The sequence below is a fragment of the Pelophylax lessonae genome, assembly GCF_965119305.1.
Source record: "Pelophylax lessonae genome assembly, chromosome: 8".
NCBI lineage: Eukaryota > Metazoa > Chordata > Amphibia > Anura > Ranidae > Pelophylax > Pelophylax lessonae.
In genome coordinates, this window is record NC_138775.1 from 12,765,579 (window position 1) to 12,788,134 (window position 22,556).

The 22,556-nt window shown below is 47.5% G+C and overlaps 1 protein-coding gene and 1 long non-coding RNA gene across 3 annotated transcripts in view; one reads left to right on the plus strand and one right to left on the minus strand.

Moving 5' to 3' along the window:
• Positions 1-22,556, minus strand: part of MST1R (macrophage stimulating 1 receptor) — a 107,999-nt gene that overhangs the window by 15,564 nt on the left and 69,879 nt on the right. For both annotated transcript variants that reach the window (XM_082265291.1, XM_082265292.1), the window contains exons 12-17: positions 20,217-20,435; positions 17,207-17,353; positions 10,714-10,873; positions 10,518-10,619; positions 4,517-4,714; positions 1,995-2,075 (exon numbers count right to left, since the gene is read on the minus strand). In XM_082265291.1, the coding sequence (XP_082121417.1) occupies positions 1,995-2,075; positions 4,517-4,714; positions 10,518-10,619; positions 10,714-10,873; positions 17,207-17,353; positions 20,217-20,435 (907 nt within the window). The remainder of the gene's footprint in view (positions 1-1,994; positions 2,076-4,516; positions 4,715-10,517; positions 10,620-10,713; positions 10,874-17,206; positions 17,354-20,216; positions 20,436-22,556) is intronic.
• Positions 3,756-22,556, plus strand: part of LOC309561410 — a 33,907-nt gene continuing 15,106 nt past the window's right edge. The window contains exon 1 of the long non-coding RNA XR_014225563.1: positions 3,756-3,816. This is a non-coding gene — a long non-coding RNA (uncharacterized lncRNA). The remainder of the gene's footprint in view (positions 3,817-22,556) is intronic.

Here is a 22,556-nt window from a genome sequence, read left to right on the forward strand (position 1 = left end):
CACATCCAATAAATTATACAAATCCTTCATGCTTGGATCAGCCCCATTGTTCTATAGTTATTTATTTAGGTCCATACGCTTCTCTGGACCCACCGTTGAGTCACTTCATATATTCCTTCTTCTTTTTTTTTTTTTTTTTTTTTTTTCTGAAAATACTAGGTTTTATTAACACCCCAGTGGTAAACAATAACTTTGTTATGTTGACCATTACTTCTTTGTAGATCACAGTCACATAATACAAAAACCCATAGCATAAACAAGCAGACATGATCAATGGACATGGTCTGATTGGAAAGATATTGCAAGGGTAAGTTCTTGAATGTACCATTTTCAAGGTAATAACTGTATTTCTAGAACAAAGTCATGAAGGCACAGCTATCGCAAGCGACTGACACCTGTTTAAAACTACTGGGCTGAAAAATACTTTGGTTCCGTAGGAGATTGATCTAAACAGAAGGCTTGTTATCTGATTGCAGCTGTGAAGACTCATTTGTGTATGTGGCCTTGAGGATTACCTGCACTGTAATAAATTAAACTATTAGTTACTTGCAGCCTTATGTTTTTGTGTCTTCTTGGTAGAATAAAGTAAACAATTTTTTGTTATAAAACAATAAAATTAAAACATTTAAAAACACCTTCTTCTTTATCTCTTTCTGATTTTTATTTGGCAAATTTAGAGGTTCATATATCCTACCACAAAACTGTCTCTCCCAATTGACTGACCCTCCTGGTGTAACTCTGGGTAGACCCAGTGGTGTATTTTAGTTTTGTACTGCCCTAGGCAAGACTAAAATTGGGCGCCCCCTCCTATGTAAATGTGCCCCACTCCTTCCTTTTTAATGGATGTGACTCCCTCCAAAATCGAAGGACTACAAGTCCCAGCATGAACCCCTGAGATCTCATGAGAGAGAGAGAGAGGGGGATGAGAGAGAGAGAGGGGGGGTGAGAGAGAGAGAGGGGGGGTGAGAGAGGAGAGAGAGAGGGGGGGTGAGAGAGGAGAGAGAGAGGGGGGGTGAGAGAGAGAGAGGGGGGGTGAGAGAGAGAGAGAGAGAGAGAGAGAGGGGGGGTGAGAGAGAGAGAGGGGGGGTGAGAGAGAGAGAGAGAGAGAGAGAGGGGGGGGGAGAGAGAGAGAGAGAGGGGGGGGTGAGAGAGAGAGGGGGGATGAGAGAGAGAGGGGGGATGAGAGAGAGAGAGAGAGGGGGGATGAGAGAGAGAGGGGGGATGAGAGAGAGAGAGAGAGAGAGGGGGGATGAGAGAGAGAGAGAGGGGGGGATGAGAGAGAGAGAGAGAGAGAGAGAGAGAGAGGGGGGGATGAGAGAGAGAGAGAGAGGGAGATGAGAGAGGGGGGGATGAGAGAGAGAGAGGGGGGGATGAGAGTGAGAGAGAGGGGGGATGAGAGAGAGAGAGAGGGGATGAGAGAGAGAGAGGGGAGATGAGAGAGAGAGGGGATGAGAGAGAGAGAGGGGAGATGAGAGAGAGGGGGGATGAGAGAGAGGGGGGATGAGAGAGAGGGGGGATGAGAGAGAGGGGGGATGTGAGGGGGGCGAGAGAGCGAGAGGGGGTGAGAGTGAGAGGGGGTGAGAGAGTGGGGGATGAGAGAGAGAGAGATAAAGATGGCGGCTGAGAGAGAGGGGTGTGTGAGAGAGAGAGAGATAGAGAGAGAGAAAGGGGGGGGGGGGTAGGTGAGAGAGAGGCAGCTCTAGCAACTAGGGGCCAATAGAGTCTAAGGTGGAGGGGGGCTTTTTTGACGCCCCCCTGCAAAGTGCCGCCCTAGGCCTGGGCCTTGTTGGCCTAGGCCAAAATACAGCACTGGGTAGACCAAAGCTAACTTTAATATCTAATAAAAGTAATTGAAGATAACAGCGTCTCCACCCAAGTCTCCAAATGCGTTAAATGTCCCAGGATTCCCCAGCTGCAGGACTTCCACTGTCAGATGGGGCCCCTGATGACCCCAGAACATGGCAACTGTGCAGAACCCCCATATATGTGCTCACTGTTGAGAGACTTGACAGCGCAGTGCACCTCCCGACCTTCCTCCTCACAGTATGTCCCATGGTACACGCTGCCAAAATGTCCTACAAAGAAAGAGTATACAGTTAAATAAGGAGATCATAAGTACAAATACCAAAATCCTTAACCCTCCTACATATTCTCATATAACAAATTATCCCACATTCCTGGGGTTTCCCCTATGTAGGTTTTAATTTGGTGGTTAGGTAGCAGTTTAGACATCAATACTTGAGGACCGGTGTTCAAATTCTGCATTGTCACCCTCCAACAAGTCTGATAAATGTCCCCAATGTTTTTGTTTTTAAAAAAAAATTAAAGAAATCTTTTTAGAATCACTACGTGCGGTGCAGTCTGACTGTCTACTGAGGATTCTATCAATAAGATCTCTATAACTTGCTTGGTCTGGACTCCAGTTTTACCGTTAAAGGGGGCACTCATCATCCCTGTGCTGAGTTCCCAGGTCTGCACACCTGCTGTGACAATTATGGGGGGTTCCCACCATCCCTGTGCTGAGTTCCCAAGTCTGTACACCTTCTGTGCCCATTATGAGGGGTTCCCACCATCCCTGTGCTGAGTTCCCGGGTCTGTACACCTGCTGTGCCCATTATGAGGGGCTCCCACCATCCCTGTGCTGAGTTCCCGGGTCTGTACACCTGCTGTGCCCATTATGAGGGGCTCCCACCATCCCTGTGCTGAGTTCCCAGGTCTGTACACCTGATGTGCCCATTATGAGGGGTTCCCACCATCCCTGTGCTGAGTTCCCGGGTCTGTAGACCTGCTGTGGCCATTATGAGGGGTTCCCACCATCCTTGTGCTGGGTTCCAGGTCTGCACACCTGCTTTTTCCATTAGGAGGGGTTCCCACCATCCCTGCGCTGAGTTTCTGCATTTGCCCACCTGCTGTGCTAATTATGAGGAGTTTTCATAATCTCTGCTTGGTTTTCATTTATTTGTACATTATGGACAATGTAGCAGGAGAAGCTGGAACACATAAAGGAGGGTGAAGCACCCCAATCTCCCAAGTGAACAAGAACATTATGGAATTATGGGAGGAAGATCTCATTGTTGGGGAGTATTCAACACAGGTAGAATACAGAGGCTGACTCACAAAACTTCACTTCTCACCAAACATTACTCTTAGGTGACCAAACCCTTTATTCCCGGTTCACACTACCGCGACTTGTCAGGCGACTTGGTTGCCTGACAAGTCGCGGTCCATTCAGTTCTATGGGAACCGTTCTAATAGGAGCAACTCAAGTCGCTGTGACTTAGAAAATAGTTCCTGCACTACTTTTGACAGAAGTCGGAGCGACTTGCATTGACTTCCATTATGTGAAGTCCGTGCAAGTCGCGCCGAAGTCGCGGTGCACGGCGACTTCACTAGTCGCCCCCGAAGTCGTGTCGCCATAGTGTCAACCGACTCTTAACCACTTGCCGACCAGTCATAGACATACGTCACCAGACATTCCCCTCTCTTGGCGGCGCGCGCGCGCCGCCGGAGGCTCACTCCCACTGTATCAGTTACAGCGGGAGTCGGGCCAGGGGAGGAGCGGCGGTGATTACCGCTGCTCTTCCCCGATCGTCGGGGAATCGAGTGTGGAGATCCGCCCGCTTGTGTAAACAGAGCGGGCGGATCTCCAAAGTGACAGACAGTGACAGATTGCAGGGTTCAGCATAGCTGAACCTGTGATCTGTCCCTGTGTCACTCACTCACCTCCCCCCACACACGTCAGTAAGCACCAGGCATACATTAACCCCTTGATCACCAATAAAAATTAACCCCTTCCCTGCCAGTGTCATTTTTACAGTAACAGTGCATATGTATAGCACTGATTACTGTAGCAATGTCACTGGTACCCCATAAAGTGTCAAAAATGTCAGTCAAGGGTCCGATCTGTCTGCCGCAATGTCGCAGTCCCGAAAAAAAAAAAAAAAACGCAGATCGGCGCCATTACTCGTTAAAAAAAACACACCAAAAATGACAGAAATCTTTCCCTTAGTTAGTAAACGCAATAACTTTTGCGCAAACCAATCAAAATACGCTTATTGCGATTTTTTTTTACCAAAAATATGTAGCAGAAAACAAATTGGCCTAAAATGATAAAAAATTTTGATTTTTACATTTTTTTGAGGGTAAAGTTTCATATAAAAAAAATTTGAAAAATATTGTTATTTTTTCAAAATCGTCGCTCTTTTTTTATAGCGCAAAAAGTAAAAAAAAAAAAAAATCGCACAGGTGATCAAATACCACCAAAAGAAAGCTCTGTTTGTGGGGAAAAAAAGGACATCAATTTTGTTTGGGTACGGCGTTGCACGATCGCGCAACTGTCAGTTAAATTCGCACAGCGCCGAATCGCAAAAAGTGGCCCAGACGTAAGACAGCAAAATCCTCCGGTGGTAAAGTGGTTAAAAGACTACCCCACCGAGGTCTCATCCTGTGAAGTCTTCAATTCTTTACTGCCTGATTGATGTTCACCAAAAATCAAATTTCACAATGAAGTGCTCACCTTTCCCAATGATGCGATCGCGGTGGGTGATCAGACGGCCCTCTGGGATCAGAACATCCCTCACCTCGTCTAGCAGCTCCGGCCTCAGGTTGTCCAGCAAGTTGGTCATGAGAAGCGGCATGGAGCTGGCCGCAATACTGTTTACAGAGTACATGTCCCTGTGGTAAGTCCCGCCACCAGAGCTGCTGCTGGGGATGTCTACAGGACCAGAGGACAGGGAAGGTCAGGAGAAGAACGGATCGAGCAGGATGAAAACAATAGGTGCTCAGGATGGCAAAGAGCAGTGAGGAAATACAGAGCACAGGAACTGCCCCGCCCCCAAGGAACCCTCAGTATCATCTGAACTTCAATGCTCCAGTCCCAAAATGTCTACTATACATTTACAATAGATGCTCCTAACATAATCCATTCACACACGAGGAAAAATCATCAATCCCAGAGTTTTGTTTCATCTCGGATTCGTTTGTTTAGTTAATAATTTTGTTTTTCCATATTTGTTATGTTAAAATGATTTGTTTTTGGAATTTGTTCCGTATATTCGTTATTTTCAGATCAATTCCAATTTTGAAATGCAAATTACGACATTCCAAAAATACAAATTTCAACATTTGAAATTCAAAAGATGACTATATTTATTCTATGTTATTATATTCTAATCTATTCTATTTTTTTCTATTCTTTTCAATTCAGTTTTTTTTTTCTTTTGTATTCTATCTTATTATATTCCTTTATTTTATATTCTATTTTATTATTTTATATTCTACTCCAAAGACATGCTGGTAGGTTAATTGGATCCTGTATAAAAAAATTATCCCTACTGTGTACGCAGGGATGCTGATAGAAATCGCGGGGCCCCGTACAGGCTACCTGGCAGGGCTCCCCCAAGAAAATATTAAAGATATATTTAGCTAAAATTACAACAAAATCACTATTATCAGACACAAATATAACATAACTCGCATAATTCCTGCTAAATCTAAAAAAAAAAAAAAAAAAACAATGTTAATAAATAAAAATTAAGATGAGATGAAAAAAAATATACAGGCTGGGCAGTTGGAGCACAGTGATCAGAGAGACAGAGAGAGAGAAACAAAGTTACAAATAAACTCCTGGGCAGAGATAACATTAGAGCCAGTGCTGGGAGGGGAGCCCACACAGGGAGGGGGATTAGTGAGGAAGAACTGTCTTTCTTAGCAGATAAAAGCTGATAGCAGAGAGAGGGACAGATCAGATTCAGGTGCTGGAGGAAGATTTCTGTATTTGTTGTCCATCACTACTCCCCCTCTCTGTGTGGGCCCCCCTGTACACTCGGGCCCCCCTACAAGAGGGCTGGTGGTCCCCCCCTATCAGCGGCCCTATGTGTACGTATGTGAGTTAGGGACCTTAGATTGTAAGCTCCTTGAGGGCCGGGACTGATTGACAGCGCTATACAAGTACCTGAAATAAATAAAAATAAAATAATATTCTGTTTTATTCTAGTCTATTGTTTTCTATTCTATTTTCAATTTTATTCTATTTTTTTCCATCCACAACTCTGCCCCCAGCTACTTGACTAACCTAGTCTCAAAATACCAACCAAATTGCCCTCTTTATTTCTCCTAAGACCCCCTGCTCTCTAGCTCCTTCGTCACCCTCTCCCAAACTCGCCTTCAGAGCTTCTCCCAAGTCTCTCCGATCCTCTGGAATTCCCTACCCCAATCTTTCCAACTATCTCCTACTCCATCCACTTTTAAAAATGAAGAAAATGAGGACTGATTCCCCAATAGATCAGTCCTCAATTTCTTAATTTCAACAATTTAGGGATGTTGGTACTATCAGTTTCTTATTCTCCTTAATTGACTCCCTTTCCTTCTCTATCCACTTTTAGGCGATCCCTGAAAACCTCTCTCTTCAGAGAAGCCTATGCTGCCCCCCTCTAACAACTGTACTTTCATTTTCTTCATCAGCTCACCCCCCCCCCCCCCCCCAGTTATTACCCTCTTGTATCACTTGACCTTCCCTCCTAGATTGTAAGCTCTAACGAGCAGGGCCCTCTGATTCCTCCTGTATTGAATTGCATTGTAACTGTACTGTTTGCCCTAACGTTGGAAAGCGCTGTGCAAACTGTTGGCGCTATATACAGTGGGAAAAATAATTATTTGATCCCCTGCAGATTTTGCAAGTTTTCCCACTTACAAAGGAATGAAGGGTATATCATTTTTATCATAGGTGTATTTTAAAATGACAAAGACAGAATATCAACCAAAAATCCAGAAAAAACACATAAAACAAAATGCTATAAAATTAAGTTAGAAGTTCAGTGAGTAAAATAAGTATTGGATCCCCAAGCAAAACATGACTTAGCACTTGGTGGAGAAACCCTTATTGACAAGCACAGAGGTCAGACGTTTCTTGTAGTTGGTGGCCAGGTTTGCACACATCTCAGGAGGGATTTTGGTTGACTCTTCTTTACAGATCTTCTCTAAATCCTTAACATTTCTTGGCGGTTGCTTGGCAACTCGAAGTTTCGGCTCCCTCCATAAATCTTCTATAGCAGTGGTCCTCAACTCCGGTCCTTGGGGCCCACTAACAGGCCAGATTTTAAGTATTACCTTGGGGAGATGCATAATAGAATACTGCAATCACTGAGCAGCAAATGAGATCACCTGTGATGTAATTTAGTTATCTTGCAAACCTGGCCTGTTAGTGGGCCCCGAGGACCGGAGTTGAGGACCACTGGTCTATAGGATTAAGGTCTGGAGACTGACAAGGCCACTCCATGACCTTATTGTGCTTCTTCTTGAGCCACTCCTTTGTTGCCTTGGCAGTATGTTTTGGGTCATTGCCACGCTGGAAGACCCATCCATGACCCATCTTCAGTGTTCTGGCTGAGGGAAGAAGGCTCTCGTCCAAGATTTTACAATACATGGCCCCATCCATTGGCCCCTCAATGCAGCAATGTCAGCCTGTACCTTTAGCAGAGAAACAGCCCCAAAGCATCATGTTTCCACCTGTGTGACTGTGTGGATGGAATTCCTAGGATCATAGTCAGCATCTTTCTTGCTCCAAACACAGCGAGTCGAGTTATTGCCAAAGAGCTCAATTTTGGTCTCTTCCTTCTCTGAATCATTTTGATGTTCATTTGCATGACTGTACATGTACCTTCTTGAGGAGGGGGACTCGCCGTGTTTGGAGGAAGAAAAATGCTGACTATGACCCTAAGAACACCATCCCTACAGTTAAGCACAGGGGTGAAACATTATGTTTTGGGGTTGTTTCTATGCAAACAGTACAGACAGAGTTTGCCGCATTGAAGGGCCAATGGACGGGGCCATGTAATGTAAAATCTTGGATGAGAACCTTCTTCTCTCAGCCAGAACACTGAAGATGAAACGACAATATTAGAGCGCTAAAAACCACCAGCATATAGAGGGTGAATAAAGCAATTAAAATGGGGAGAGGGAAATGGGGGATGGGAACTATCCCAAGTGAAAGGCAAATAGGAAAATCATATACATAAATAAGAAAAGGTACCATAAAATTCATGAATGGACAGTCCTAGATTAAAATGTCCAAGGCACTGAGCTGCTCTCCACAGAAACGAGGACTTCTAAAGTGAAACGATAAAAAGAGAGAGAAAAGTGCTCTAAGTGCAGACAATATTGTCTGCACTTAGAGCGCTTTTCTCTCTCTTTTTATCAGAACACTGAAGATGGGTCATGGATGGGTCTTCCAGCATGACAATGACCGAAAACATACCACCAAGGCAACAAAGGAGTGACTCAAGAAGAAGCACATTAAGGTCATGGAGTGGCCTAGTCAGTCTCCAGACCTTAACCCTATAGAAGATTTATGGAGGGAACCGAAACTTCGAGTTGCCAAGCAACCGCCAAGAAACGTTAAGGATTTAGAGAAGATCTGTAAAGAAGAGTGGACCAAAATCCCTCCTGAGATGGTTGCAAACCTGGTCACCAACTACAAGAAACGTCTGACCTCTGTGCTTGCCAACAAGGGTTTCTCCACCAACTACTAAGTCATGTTTTGCTTGGGGATCAAATACCTACTCTACTCATAGAACTGCAGCTTCATTTATAACAATTTTATCATGAGAGGGGTTCAGTCCCAGGAAAGTCTACACAGGTCGTGAGTACCGAGGATTGCCCCTGGGGGTCTGCCTGAAGTGTTAGAGGTGACCACTCCGGAGGAGGTTCTGGGATCCAGTGTCAGCTAGTGGGAAAGGGGGTACCTAGGTTGAGGACCCTGAAGTAACAGAGGGGGTACCCTGAAGAGCTAAAGGTTAAAGGGGGCGCCTGCAGTTTGGGCCCTGAATTGTGCAAAGTACCAGTAGACAGTTGCAGCCATACAGGAATTCACCACAAGCTACCTCAAGCCAGTGCTTGGCTGGAGGGAGTAGTCAGTGACTTTGCAGGGTCAGCAGTTTCATACTCTACAGTCCTGGGTCTTCTGGACTTCAAGTCGAGGATTCAGCACTTCTTTCGAGTTACAGTGAGTTCTAAGCATCAGTGAGCATTGGCCAGCATCGGCTGGCGTCAAGGCAGCATTAACAGACATTTTTCTTGATAAAGTTCCAAGTTGTACCTAGTTGAGCCTAAAGGAGTATCCCACTCATTACCTTCTCCTATCCCCTTAAATCCAATAAAACCATAAAACAAGGATGCCAGAGTTGTCAATGTCTCAGTCCTCACCATAGGCGTGCGCACAGGGTATGCCGGGTGTGCCCAGGCACACCCTAATCACCCTCGGCCTCCTTGCAGGTTCCGCCATGGCCGCCGGCCGCCACCGAGTCTGCTCTGTGGCTCTGCCCCTGGCTCACTGGCTGCAGCTGGCCTCGGTTTGGCGGCTCGGCCGCTCAGCTCCAGCCTCCAGACAGTATCCAATCAAGCCAGCGCCATCCACTGTGGAGCGATGGTGGAGACAGGCGTGCGGTGCGGAGTAATCACTGGGGGAGGGACTTTGCTGTGCATTGGCCACGCAGCACGGGAGAGAACCAGCAGAAGCCGGCGCGGCGAGGAGGAGGACGGGACAGACAGCAAAAGCAGTTCAGCAAAGGAGGTTGAGAGGCCAGAGAGCCTGAACCTCAGGCCCTAAAGTGTGGTGATGAACGGTCTGTGGTGCTGCCGCAAAACCTTGCCTGGGGACAGGTGAAAAAAAAAAGGTAAGAGGGAACCTGCCGTTGCCTGGCCTGCTGTAAGGGGGGGATCTATATGGGGGACCTAACCTCACCCTGGCCTGCTGTATGGGGGGGATCTATATGGGCGACCTCACCCTGGCCTGCTGAAAGGGGGATCTATATGGGGGACCTCACCTCACACTGGCCTGCTGTAAGGGGGGATTTATATGGGGGACCTCATCTCACCCTGGCCTGCTGTAAGGGGGGGGATCTATATGGGGGACCTCACCCTGGTCTGCTGTAAGGGGGATCTATATAGGGGACCTCACCTCACCCTGGCCTGCTGTAAAGGAGGATCTATGGGGGACCTGCCCTGGCCTGCACTAAAGGGGGATCTATGGGGACCCTTCTCTAAAGAGGATCTATGCCATAGATCCCCCTTTAGAGCAGGGTCCCCAGATCCCCTTTAGAGCAGGCCCGGGTCCCCATAGATCCCTGTTAGAGCGCAGGCCAGGGTCCCCATAGATCCCCCTTTAGAGTAGGGTCCCCATAGATCCCCCTTTAGAGCAGGGTCTCCATAGATTCCCCCTTTAGAGAAGTGTCTCCATAGATTATATTTTTGTTTACATTTATTATTATATTTTAGTATACATGTATTTATAAAAGTGTGTATATATGTTGAGCTTTGGTTTGAGGTGCACACCCTAATGCCATAGGCTGGGCACGCCAGTGGTCCCCACACCCAGGGTCGCAGCTCACATGGGCTGGAAGGGAATCTGGTAACGATGGCAGACCCACATCAGGCTCAATGCCTGGAAAACCTGCTACATATATAATAAACACAAAGAGGTAAAGCTGGAAATGTATGAGAATATAACATTGTGCTCTTACAGGACTCCCTGTAGTCAATGTGCATTGAGTGGATGGGAAGGACCGTCGGGGAGGAGAGGGTTTCTCTGTTATTATTCACCAATAATTCCAGGTTCTCTGCAACTGCGAAAAAAAAAATAAACAAGGATGAGGGACGTTCGATCACAATCTTCCCATCGCTGAGTGTGTGCCGACATACACAATCCCATCTACTTACTTTTCTTCTTTCCAACCTTCTGCTGCTTCCAGATCAGGAAGGCCAACGCTACGCAGATCAATAAGGCGGCCACCGTTCCCAGGACTATTCCCAGCACTGGATCTAGGAGATGACCAACTACGACTTTACCCAGCTCAATGCACACACCATCCACGCACACCTGAGGACAAAGAGAAAAGAGCAGCACGGTCACAAACCACTGTGGACAGAGGGGCTCATTCTACAGAAGTCAGGCTGTAGGCAGATGCAGTTACAGTGCCTTGCAAAAGTATTAGGCCCCCTTGAACTTTGCGACCTTTTGCCACATTTCAGGCTTCAAACATAAAGATATAAAACTGTAATTTTTTGTGAAGAATCAACAACAAGTGGGACACAATCATGAAGTGTAACGAAATTTATTGGATATTTCAAACTTTGTTAACAAATAAAAAACTGAAAAATTGGGCGTGCAAAATTATTCAGCCCCTTTACTTTCAGTGCAGCAAACTCTCTCCAGAAGTTCAGTGAGGATCTCTGAATGATCCAATGTTGACCTAAATGACTAATGATGATAAATAGAATCCACCTGTGTGTAATCAAGTCTCCGTATAAATGCACCTGCACTGTGATAGTCTCAGAGGTCCATTTAAAGCGCAGAGAGCATCATGAAGAACAAGGAACACACCAGGCAGGTCCGAGATACTGTTGTGGAGAAGTTTAAAACCGGATTTGGATACAAAAAGATTTCCCAAGCTTTAACCACTTAAGCCCCGGAAGATTTTACCCCCATTCCGACCAGGGGGTATTTTGCGATTCGGCACTGCGTGAATTTAACGCACAATTGCGCGGTCGTGCGACGCTGTACCTAAACGAATTTGACGTCCTTTTTTTCCCACAAACAGAGCTTTCTTTTGGTGGTATTCGATCACCTGTGCGATTTTTTGATCACGCGCTATAAACAAAAAAAGAGCGTCAATTTTGCAAAAATAGCAATATTTTTCACATTTTTTTATATGAAATTCCCCCAAAAAAAATGTAAAAATCAAAATTTTTAAAAATTTTCGGCCAATTTATTTTATGCTACCTATGTTTGGTAAAAAAAATCGCAAAAAGCGTATTTTGATTGGTTTGCGCAAAAGTTATCGCGTTTACTAACAAAGGGAAAGATTTTTGTCATTTTTGTTGTTTTTTTTTTTAACGCGTAATGGCGGCGATCTGCGATTTTTTTTGCGGTACTGCGACATTGCGGCGGAATGATCGGACCCTTGACTGACATTTTTGACACTTTTGGGGTTACCAGTGACATTTCTACAGTAATCAGTGCTATACATATGCACTGTTACTGTAAAAATACACTGGTAGTGAAGGGGTTAACTTTATTTGGAAGGGAGGGGCTGTGTGTGTCCCTAGGGGCGTGGTTTCTACTGTGATTGGCTGTGGCTCTAGCTGTAAGGACACTGATCAACGGATCTACATACCAGATCCGTTTTATCAGTGTCTTTGCAGCGAGGAGAATGACAGGCAGTTTGTTTACACAAGCTGCCTGACATTCTCCCTCTCCCCCGCCGATCGCCGAGTGACCGGCGGACATCGGGTCCGCTGGTCACACGCGCGGGGGGGTCCGTGACCACGCGGGAGCGGGAGCGCGCCCCGGGGGGCGCGCGCTCGCTCCCTAGACCCTCACAAGCAAGCAACGTAGCCCTACGTTAGTTTGCCTGTGAGGGGCTGACCGCCGACGTAGATAGTCGTGCGGCGGTCGGCAAGTGGTTAAACATCCCAAGGAGCATTGTGCAAGCGATAATATTGAAATGGGAGTATCAGACCACTGCAAATCTACGAAGACCTGGCCGTCCCTCTAAACTTTCAGCTCATACAAGGAGAAGACTGATCAGAGATGCAGCCAAGAGGCCCATGATCACTCTGGATGAACTGCAGAGATCTACAGCTGAGGTGGGAGACTCTGTCCATAGGACATCAATCAGTCGTATACTGCACAAATCTGGCCTTTATGGAAGAGTGGCAAGAAGAAAGCCATTTCTTAAAGATATCCATAAAAAGTGTCGTTTAAAGTTTGCCACAAGTCACCTGGGAGACAACAAACATGTGGAAGAAGGTGCTCTGGTCAGATGAAACCAAAATCAAACTTTTTGGCAACAATGCAAAACGTTATGTTTGGCGTAAAAGCAACACAGCTCATCACCCTGAACACACCATCCCCACTGTCAAACATGGTGGTGGCAGCATCATGGTTTGGGCCTGCTTTTCTTCAGCAGGGACAGGGAAGATGGGTAAAATTGATGGGAAGATGGAAGGAGCCAAATACAGGACCATTCTGGAAGAAAACCTGATGGAGTCTGCAAAAGACCTGAGACTGGGACGGAGATTTGTCTTCCAACAAGACAATGATCCAAAACATAAAGCAAAATCTACAATGGAATGGTTCCCAAATAAACATATCCAAGTATTAGAATGGCCAAGTCAAAGTCCAGACCTGAATCCAATCGAGAATCTGTGGAAAGAACTGAAAACTGCTGTTCACAAACGCTCTCCATCCAACCTCACTGAGCTCGAGCTGTTTTGCAAGGAGGAATGGGCAAACATTTCAGTCTCTCGATGTGCAAAACTGATAGAGACATACCCCAAGCGACTTACAGCTGTAATCGCAGCAAAAGGTGGCGCTACAAAGTATTAACTTAAGGGGACTGAATAATCAGTTTTTTATTTGTTAAAAAAAGTTTGAAATATCCAATAAATTTCGTTCCACTTCATGATTGTGTCCCACTTGTTGTTGTTTCTTCACAAAAAATTACAGTTTTATATCTTTATGTTAGAAGCCTGAAATGTGACGAAAGGTCGCAAAGTTCAAGGGGGCCGAATACTTTCACAAGGCACTGTAGCTACTTTGCCACTAGGTGGCTCTGTACCAGATTAGTGTCTGGTTACAGCAAACAGTGTCAACAGGTGCTAGGCCCCTTTTAGGTAGAGCCCTCCTGCAGTGATGTCATGGGTGAGTCAGTGCCCAGGTATAAGCCTGGCTGTCAGGAGCCCTAGTAGCACTTGGGGCATGGGAGCTAAACACACCACATCTATGTGGATGTACATGGCAGGTGTAGGCCTTGGACAGGGTAGGAGGCCAGGTGGAGTTGACCTGCACCAGGAAAAGCCAAATGTAAACTTTCTGTCCCTTATGGAGGTGGGGGCTAGGGCAGATTGAACAACGCCTTTTAGGCCAGGCCAAAACTTCCTTATGTGAGGCTGGAGGGTCTCAAGAGAGGTATATCCATGTAGGAGGTGACTACAGAGAACACAGTCCTGTGAATACTAAACAAAACTAATAACCCCTGGGTGGAAGGAGAGGCTGTTAAAAGGAGATGGCTACCAATGTGCTGCATATGCTTTCACATGTGACTACTGCAGACTGTCCACTAAATGGGATTGGCTGTAAAATGCCAAGTGATGTATGAATATATGTTGGTGAGATATGACTGTTATGTCAGGTCCTGAATTCCATCAGTAAAGTGCAGAAAAACATTTTCTGTGTAGACATTACTTCCTTTGGGGATGTAAAGGTCAATGGCCGGGATTGTCATGTGGAGGCCGATGCCACTCCATGCCAGAGGGTTTTGCCTCAGCAGGAGGGAAAGTGTTTTAGCAGGTGTAGGGACTTGTGCCCTTGGTGCCAACATCCAGCTACACACAAAGCCCCATCTTGCAAGTTGGAAGCATACACATGGTTTATGGGGGCATGGGCAGGAAATGCTAGATAGGCCTTTAATTTAGTTTACGAAGGAACCTCGAAAAAAAAAAGCTCACACAAGATCAAAGATTCAGGACAAAAAGAGCCTCACCAATAGTTTCCCCTATTGAGAAACCCACAGAGGACCCAGGATGGGAACCCCCAGGGCCTAGAGAATGACCACCTTTATCCTGCGTGAAGACAGGTTTTTGCTACCCACGTACTTGCAAGGTTGCATGTTGGTGACCGAAGCCTCAACAGATGCAAGTCATTTATTATTTTCTCTTTTCCAATTGGGGAATCACACTTTGAGTAATTTAACATTTTTTAAGCAATTTACTACACTATAAAGGCTCTCCTCCCTCCCTCTTTTCCAGTGGAGCTACACCAGAAAAACTGGCCTGCTCTTCAGAAAAACCTTCTGGCCATAGTTGACCATCACACCTTCGATCCTATCACCAATAGTTTAAAAGTTCCGAAATAATAAATATCACCATAAAAACCCGAGGTGAAAAGCCAATACGTTGTGGAGGTGTAAGGCTCCCCTTCATCAGGACTATAAAAACATGAACAATGTATAAATAACTAAACGATGATGGGAGGAATGTCATTTTAAACATGAGAATATGGATGTAGCACCCTACAAGGTAGGTGCTAGGTAAAGTGTAGTAGGCCTTGTCTGCTTATCAGCAGGGCCATGATTTTTAGCTGGTCTGTCATGGTTCCCAGGTGTGGCTGTTGAGACTGGGGAGTCTCCCCACTGTGCTCAATGAGGGCTCTCATTGGGCAGTGGAGGAAACCCGGCAAATGGCTCACCCAGGCTTGTATCTACCCCAGAAAGGCAGATTCTGCCGCACAGCATTCTGGGAGTGGGTATAAGTTTGAGGGGAGCACATGACACAGCATCTTTGGCGGGAAGCAGAGTCCCAGGAGGGAGAGGACGGTTGTCTCTCCTCCTGTCAAGAGGAATCGGGTATCCCAGGCGGCTTGCCTGAGGGGACAGAGGGCTGGGCTGAGCTGAGCTGCAGAGAGGATCCGGTGTGCTGAGGACCAGCGTAGCTGAGAGGGGTCGAGTTTCAGGAAAGCATTCCCAGTCGTGAGTACTGCAAACTGCCTCTGGGGGTCTGCCTAGTGAGAGGGGACCACTCTGGAGAAGGTCAAAGGGATCCGGGAGCTAGCTAGCCGGTGCAGGAGCAAAGTAAAGGGGGTGCCAGTGTTGACCCTGAAGAGTAAAGGGGGTGCCAGTGGTTGGGCCCTGAAGTATTCAGTGTACAGTGGAAGTATACAGTGTTGAGAGTTGCAGCAGTTTGCTAAAGGCTACCTCAGTCAGGAAGGACTGGAGGGAGCAGTGTCAAGGACTTTTGAGCTAACCAGAGTGTCAGAAGTCAGTCTTCAGTAAAGTACAGCAAGTCAGTGATCTCAAGCGCCAGCAAGCGTTGGTCGGCATTCAGCCGGCGTCCAGTCAGCGATGAAAGGCATTTTTTTTTCTCAAGTGTCCCAATTTGTACCTAGTTGAGCCAGAGGAGTATCCCACTCATTCCCTTCTCCCATCCATTTATAAAAAACAAACCAAAGATGCTGGAGGCGCAACTAGAATCTTCAGGGCCCCGATGCAAGAAACCATGAAGGGCCCCCCAGACCCCTGGCCGGGGCCCTTCCCTTCAAGCCCGGGGCTCTTACCACTGATCCTGGGGCTCTTTACTCTCGTTGCATGGCCCCGCAGCAGGATCCTTTCACAAGTTCTGCAGTGGGCCCCCTTCCTGCAATCTTGGGGCCTCCCCACAGTGGTGCAATGCCAGTGCCCGGTCGCAAGTGTGACCTTTGAGATCCTGGAAGTTCACCCACTGGTTTGCTACTGGGCCCCCTGGAGCATGGGGCCCGGTAGCGATTGCAACCCCTGCAACCCCTGTAGTTACGCCCCTAGCTGGACTGTTCTTTGACTCAGATCTCACACTTGGGCATTCAGCTTATACAGTGTGTGCTGTTGGTGTTACCGGTGACCATGGCAGACCCTCATCAGGCCCAATGCCTGGAAATCCTGCTACATGTTTATCAAGATGTACAGGTTATACTGGAGCAACTCTGTGGTGCATATTTAATTAAAATGTTCAAGTGTACTCAAGTACATGGAGACCTCTACAGAAAGAGAAATTCGAGAGAAGGAATGCTTTATGTGACACTAAGGCCCCTTTCACACACTCCGTCTATTGGAAGGAGTCCGTTTTTCTCAGCGGGGGATCGATCCGCCGATTCCCCGTTGAGCAGGAGGATGACAGCTGTGTCTCCGCGCTGTGTGTGGAGACATAGCTGTCAGTTCCCCATACATCGCTATGGGGGAAATCGGATGGGAACGGACCGTCGGTTCATCCTATCCCAATCTGATCCGATCCGCTGGACGGATGGAAAATAGGTTTCCATCCGTCCAGATTTGACGGATCGGATCGGATGTCAGCGGAGATGTCTCCGCTGACATCCGATGCCCCATAGGAATGCATGGGGGGACCGTTCAGATCCGAAAAAACGGACAGGCGGATCTGAACGGTCCGCCTGTGTGAAAGAGCCCTAAAGGTTTGATTTACTAAAATGAGTGCAAAATCAGGTGTAGTTCTGCATAAAATCCAATCAGCTTCCAGGTTTTTATTTTTTTTGTCAAAGTTTAATTGATCAAGTTGAAGTTAGAAGCTGATTGGCTACCATGCACAGCTGCACCAGATTTTGCACTCTCCAGTTTTAGTAAATCAACCATCAATGGCCATTCTGCTACACTTTTTCTCGTACCTGTACTACCAAGCCCTCCGATGGGACCACCAAATCTTTGGGTATCCTACAGGTGATCTCGTTTTCCAACACTTTTGGGTAACACTCTTGTCCGCCGACGGTCATGGAGACGCTCAGACAGTTGCTCACCCGCTTGAGGCTTTCATGCTAAGAGGAACAAAATACAAACAGAATCAAGAACACCAAATCATTACTACAACCCAGGCACTCATCCCACGGTGATCATCACATTTAGTATAATCCAGTATTGAGCAAGAAAACAGAAGCTCTTATTGAAAGCTGCACTCCTATGGCTTCCAATAAACACTTTAAGGGCTCATTTACACTTGCTTCGACTTCAAGTAACCCCCCAGCTCTGCTGGTCTCCCGCTCAGTATTAACCCCCAGCTCTGCTGGTCTCCCTCTCAGTAGTAACCCCCAGCTCTGCTGGTCTCCCTCTCAGTAGTAACCCCCAGCTCTGCTGGTCTCCTGCTCAGTAGTAACCTCCAGCTCTGCTGGTTTCCCGCTCAGTAGTAACCCCCAGCTCTGCTGGTCCCCTGCTCAGTAGTAACCTCCACCTCTGCTGATCTCCCGCTCATTAGTAACCTCCAGCTCTGCTGATCTCCCGCTCAATTGTAACCCCCTACCTCTGCTGATCCCCTGCTCAGTTGTAACCCCCCACTCAGTTGTAGCCCCCAGCTCTGCTGATCTCCTGCTCAGTAGTAACCCCCAGCTCTACTGATCCCCTGCTCAGCAGTGACCTCCAGCTCTGCTGATCTCGTGCTCAGTAGTAACCCCCAGCTCTGCTGATCCTCCAGTTTGCTGATCCTCCTCTCTCTCTGGTCCCCGTTCACCTCTTGCTATATTGCTCCCATGCTGCGCATTACGTGTGACATTTCTAATTGCTCCTACCCCACAGCTCTGCTGATCCTCTGCCGCTCAGTCCTCTCTCTCTGGCCCAAGCTTACCTTTCGCTATAGTTTTCCCGTGTTGCACACCACGTATGCACCCTGCTAGTTGCTTCGCTCCAGTCCAGACCCCACTCAACTTCCCGCTGCACAAAAAATGTGACGTCTGTACAAGACACTCCCAGAATATAACATTACATGAACAGGAAGTGACTGCTGATGATGTCTTTCCGGTTCACTTGCTGGTTTCCTAGTGCATCCTGAGATATCTCATACCTGCAAATACCTCCAAAACAGAGCGAGCCTAAAGCTGAATAAAAGCGCCTCAAATGCTGCTGGTGCTGCTAGCGAGCGTTGTCAGACCTCTATGGAGGCTTTAGAGATGCTTTAAAGCACCAAGAAAAGGATATGGGCGATCATTTTTGAAGCGAAGCAAACACAATGGTTGAACAGGACTGTAAGGTAGACATTTTATTTAGTGACAGGACCTTTGATTGGCATTCAGTGCGCTTCAAAAAAAATGCCATATTGCCAAAAATACATGTCCAATGCCATATTTTGAAGCAAGTGTAAACGAGCCCTAAATGTCAGAAAGATCATTTGGATTAGATTCAAAAATCTGCAAAAATCTGAGAAACCATTCCAACCTTATGGGGATCAGGGACAATGCTGACACAAAGCTGACCCGGAGAGCCATGATCCTCCTCCCTAAACTTGACACTGAATGAGAACATGAATAATTTAGCAAAAACCAGATAAACCATTTTTATTAGGACCTTCACGTATGTCAATGTTTCCCAGATTTGTCTGGATCCCACCAGCAGTGCAGCTGAATGCAACAGTTTAACGCTCTACAAAACATGATGGTTAGATCCTGGAGGACAGGATCATATTCTGACCTGATCTAAGAGAATTTATGATGTCATACCTCCCAACCATTGGAGATGGGAAATGAGACCTACAGCACAGAACATTGAGCTAAAGCACCCCCCCCCCCTTTCCCGATCACACAAATCATTATCAATGAAATAGCAAGAATGATCACCTAAACCAATGGTCTCCAAATTGTGGCCCAGGGGCCAGACACCTTGCCTTTATCTGGCCTTTGGGGCACCATTCTATCCACTTATTCCAACAGCAAGGCATTATTCTTCCCACTGTCACCAATGATGAGGTACTATTCCTCCCACTGATACCAACAACGGGGGAACTTTTCCTCCCACTGACACCAATGGTTGGGCACTATTCCTCCCACTGATACCAACAACGGGGGAACTTTTCCTCCCACTGACACCAATGGTTGGGCACTATTCCTCCCACTGACACCAATGATGGGGCACTATTCCTCCCACTGACGCCAATGATGGGGCATTATTCTCCCACTGACGCCAAGGATGGGGCATTATTCTCCCACTGATACCAAGGATGGGGCATTATTCTCCCACTGATGCCAAGGATGGGGCACCATTTCTCCCACTGGCGCCAAGGATGGGGCACCATTTCTCCCACTGACGCCAAGGATGGGGCACTATTTTTCCCACTGATGCCAAAGATGGGGCACTATTTCTCCTACTGACGCCAAGGATGGGGCCCTATTCCTCCCATAGACACCAAGGATGGGGCACTATTCCTCCCACTGAAGGCAAGGATGGAGCACTATTCCTCCCACTGACACCAATGATAGCGCACTATTCCTCCCCCTGACACCAAGGATGGGGCACTATTCCTCCCACTGACACCAAGGATGGGGCACTATTCCTCCCACTGACGCCAAGGATGGGGCACTATTCCTTCCACTGACACCAATGATGGGGCACTATTCCTCCCACTGACACCAATGATGGGGCACTATTCCTTCCACTGACACCAATGATGGGACACTATTCATCCCACTGACACCAATGATGGGGCACTATTCCTCCCACTGACGCCAAGGATGGGGCACTATTCCTCCCATAATACCAAAGATGAGGCATTTTTCACCCCCACTGGCCCACAGTGCAGCCCTCCTAAGGTCTGAAGGACAGTAAACTGGCCCTTTGTTTAGTAAGTTTGGAGACCCCTGACCTAAATTTACCGGGGCTTTTTCATGGTTATTTTTCTTTTGTTTTTCATGTTCGTACATGGGTACTTATCTCCGTGTCCCCTTTCTTCAGCTTAAAGAGACGGCCCTCAGTCTCAAAAATGTGGACAGTGTAGTCTTTGAAGTATGGGAACATCTTTGAATGGTTGTAGGAGTACCCATCCATTTGTACACCAAGGGTCCCGTATACGTCCTTATTGTATATCAATGTTGGGGTGGAGCAGATGATGCGGTTTGGAGAAAAGGACCCGTTACACACCTGCAGACAGAATATATCAGTTTATGTACATCATGTTAATATACCGTTCCTCAGAAATGGAATACATTAAATAATATCCACCTCACACTAAGGCCTCAGACCGCAGCTAAGTCAATGTTTCTCAACCTTAGAGTACCATTTGGGTTCCCCTGGGGTGCCGCAAGCACATGACATTGTTTTCCCTGGATCAGCGTTATGTGTTGCCATAATATGAGTGGGCTAGTCGCCGCCACTACCAACACAACTAATGACACCCTAGGGCGGGACACATAGAGGTTGATTTACTGAAACTGGAGAGTGCAAAATCGAGTGCAGTTCTGCATAGAGATCAATCAGCTTCCAGGTTCATTTGTCAAAGCTTAATTGAACAAGCTGAAGTTAGAAGCGGATTGGCTACCATGCACAGCTGCACCAGATTTTACACTCTCCAGTTTTCCAGTAAATCAACCCCATAGCGTTGTTTTTTGTTATGGTATTAGCAGCCGGACTGCCTGCACAGTGGCAACATATGACTGATCCAGATTCCAGGGCAAGCGGCATGCAGGGCCACCCCGGCATTCGGGAAAGGATAGAAGTCCCCCCTTACAGACCTCTTCTTCCACAGCCTGCCCCCTGCTGTGGCCAAAAGGTAGGGCTCTGATGGGAAGAGGGGACTGTGTGATTGGTGGGACTGTGCAATTTAATTAATTGTACACAGTCATTATCTGGTTTAAAGTTAACCTCTGGGATAAGCAAACCTTGTCTAAATACATTAATTGTGTGAATTCTTCCTGAATCTCGGTGATCTTTGTGTATTTCTTCCAGATCTGTGCCGTAATCCAGTGTGAGATTTCCTATTCCTATAATAAAAACCGCTTACTGCTGTACTCTCTCCTTGTGCGGGGAGACTGGTCTCGTCTCCACCCCCATTTTGTATTTTTCTGCAGGCAGCCTGTAGCAGGTGGAGCCTGCTGGGACCCTCCCACAGCTCTGCTCTCTCCTTGTGCAGGGTGACTGGTCTTGTCTCCGCCCCCTGCTGTAGTCTCTGCCTGCAGTCTGTAGTGGGTGGAGCCTGCTGGGCCCCTCCAATAGCTCTGCTCTCTTCTTGTGCAGGGAGACTGGTCTAGTCATGGCCCCTCCTGTAGTTGCCTGCAGGCAGCCTGTAGTGGGTGGAGCCTGCTCAGCCCCTCCCACAGCTCTGCTCTCTCTCCTTGTGTGGGGAGACTGGTCTGGTCTCCACCTCCGTAATTGCCTGCAGCCAGCATATAGTGGGTGTAGCATCTTGGGCCCCTCCCACAGCTCTGCTCTCTCCTTGTGCAGGGTGACTGGTCTTGTCTCTGCCTCCTGCTGTAGTGTCTGCCTGCAGCCTGTAGTGGGTGGAGCCTGCTGGGCCACTCCCATAGCTCTGCTCTCTCGTTGTGCAGGGTGACTGGTCTTGTCTCTACCCCCTCCCGTAGTTGCCTGCAGGCAGCTTGTACAGGGTGGAGTCCACTGGGCCCCTCCCACAGCTCTGCCTCCTGCTTGTGCAGGGTGACTGGTCTGGTCTCCGCTCCCTACTGTAGTCTCTGCCTGCAGTCTGTAGTGGGTGGAGCCTGCTGGGCCCCTCCAATAGCTCTGTTCTCTCCTTGTGCAGGGAGAATGGTCTAGTCAAGGTCCCTGGTGTAGTTGCCTGCAGGCAGCCTGTAGTGGGTGGAGCCTGCTCAGCCCCTCCCACAGCTCTGCTCTCTCTTCTTGTGCAGGGTGACTTGTCTGGTCTCCACCCCCTCCTGTAGTTGCCTGCAGCCAGCCTATAATGGGTGTAGCATCTTGGGCCCCTCCCACAGCTCTGCTCTGTCTCCTTGTGCAGGGTGACTGGTTTTGTCTCTGCCCCCTACTGTAGTCTCTGCCTGCAGCCTGTAGTAGGTGGAGCCTGCTGGGCCCCTCCAATAGCTCTGCTCTCTCCTTGTGCAGGGTGACTGGTCTTGTCTCCACCCCCCTCCTGTTGTTGCTTGCAGGCAACCTCCATTGGTGCTCAACCTGTGCCCCTCCAGCTGTTGCAGAACTAAAAAGTCCCCTGGGGCATTGTAAGACTGACAGTTAAAATCATGACTCCCATAGGCAGAGGCATAATGAGACTTGAAGTTCTACAACAGCTGGAGCGCC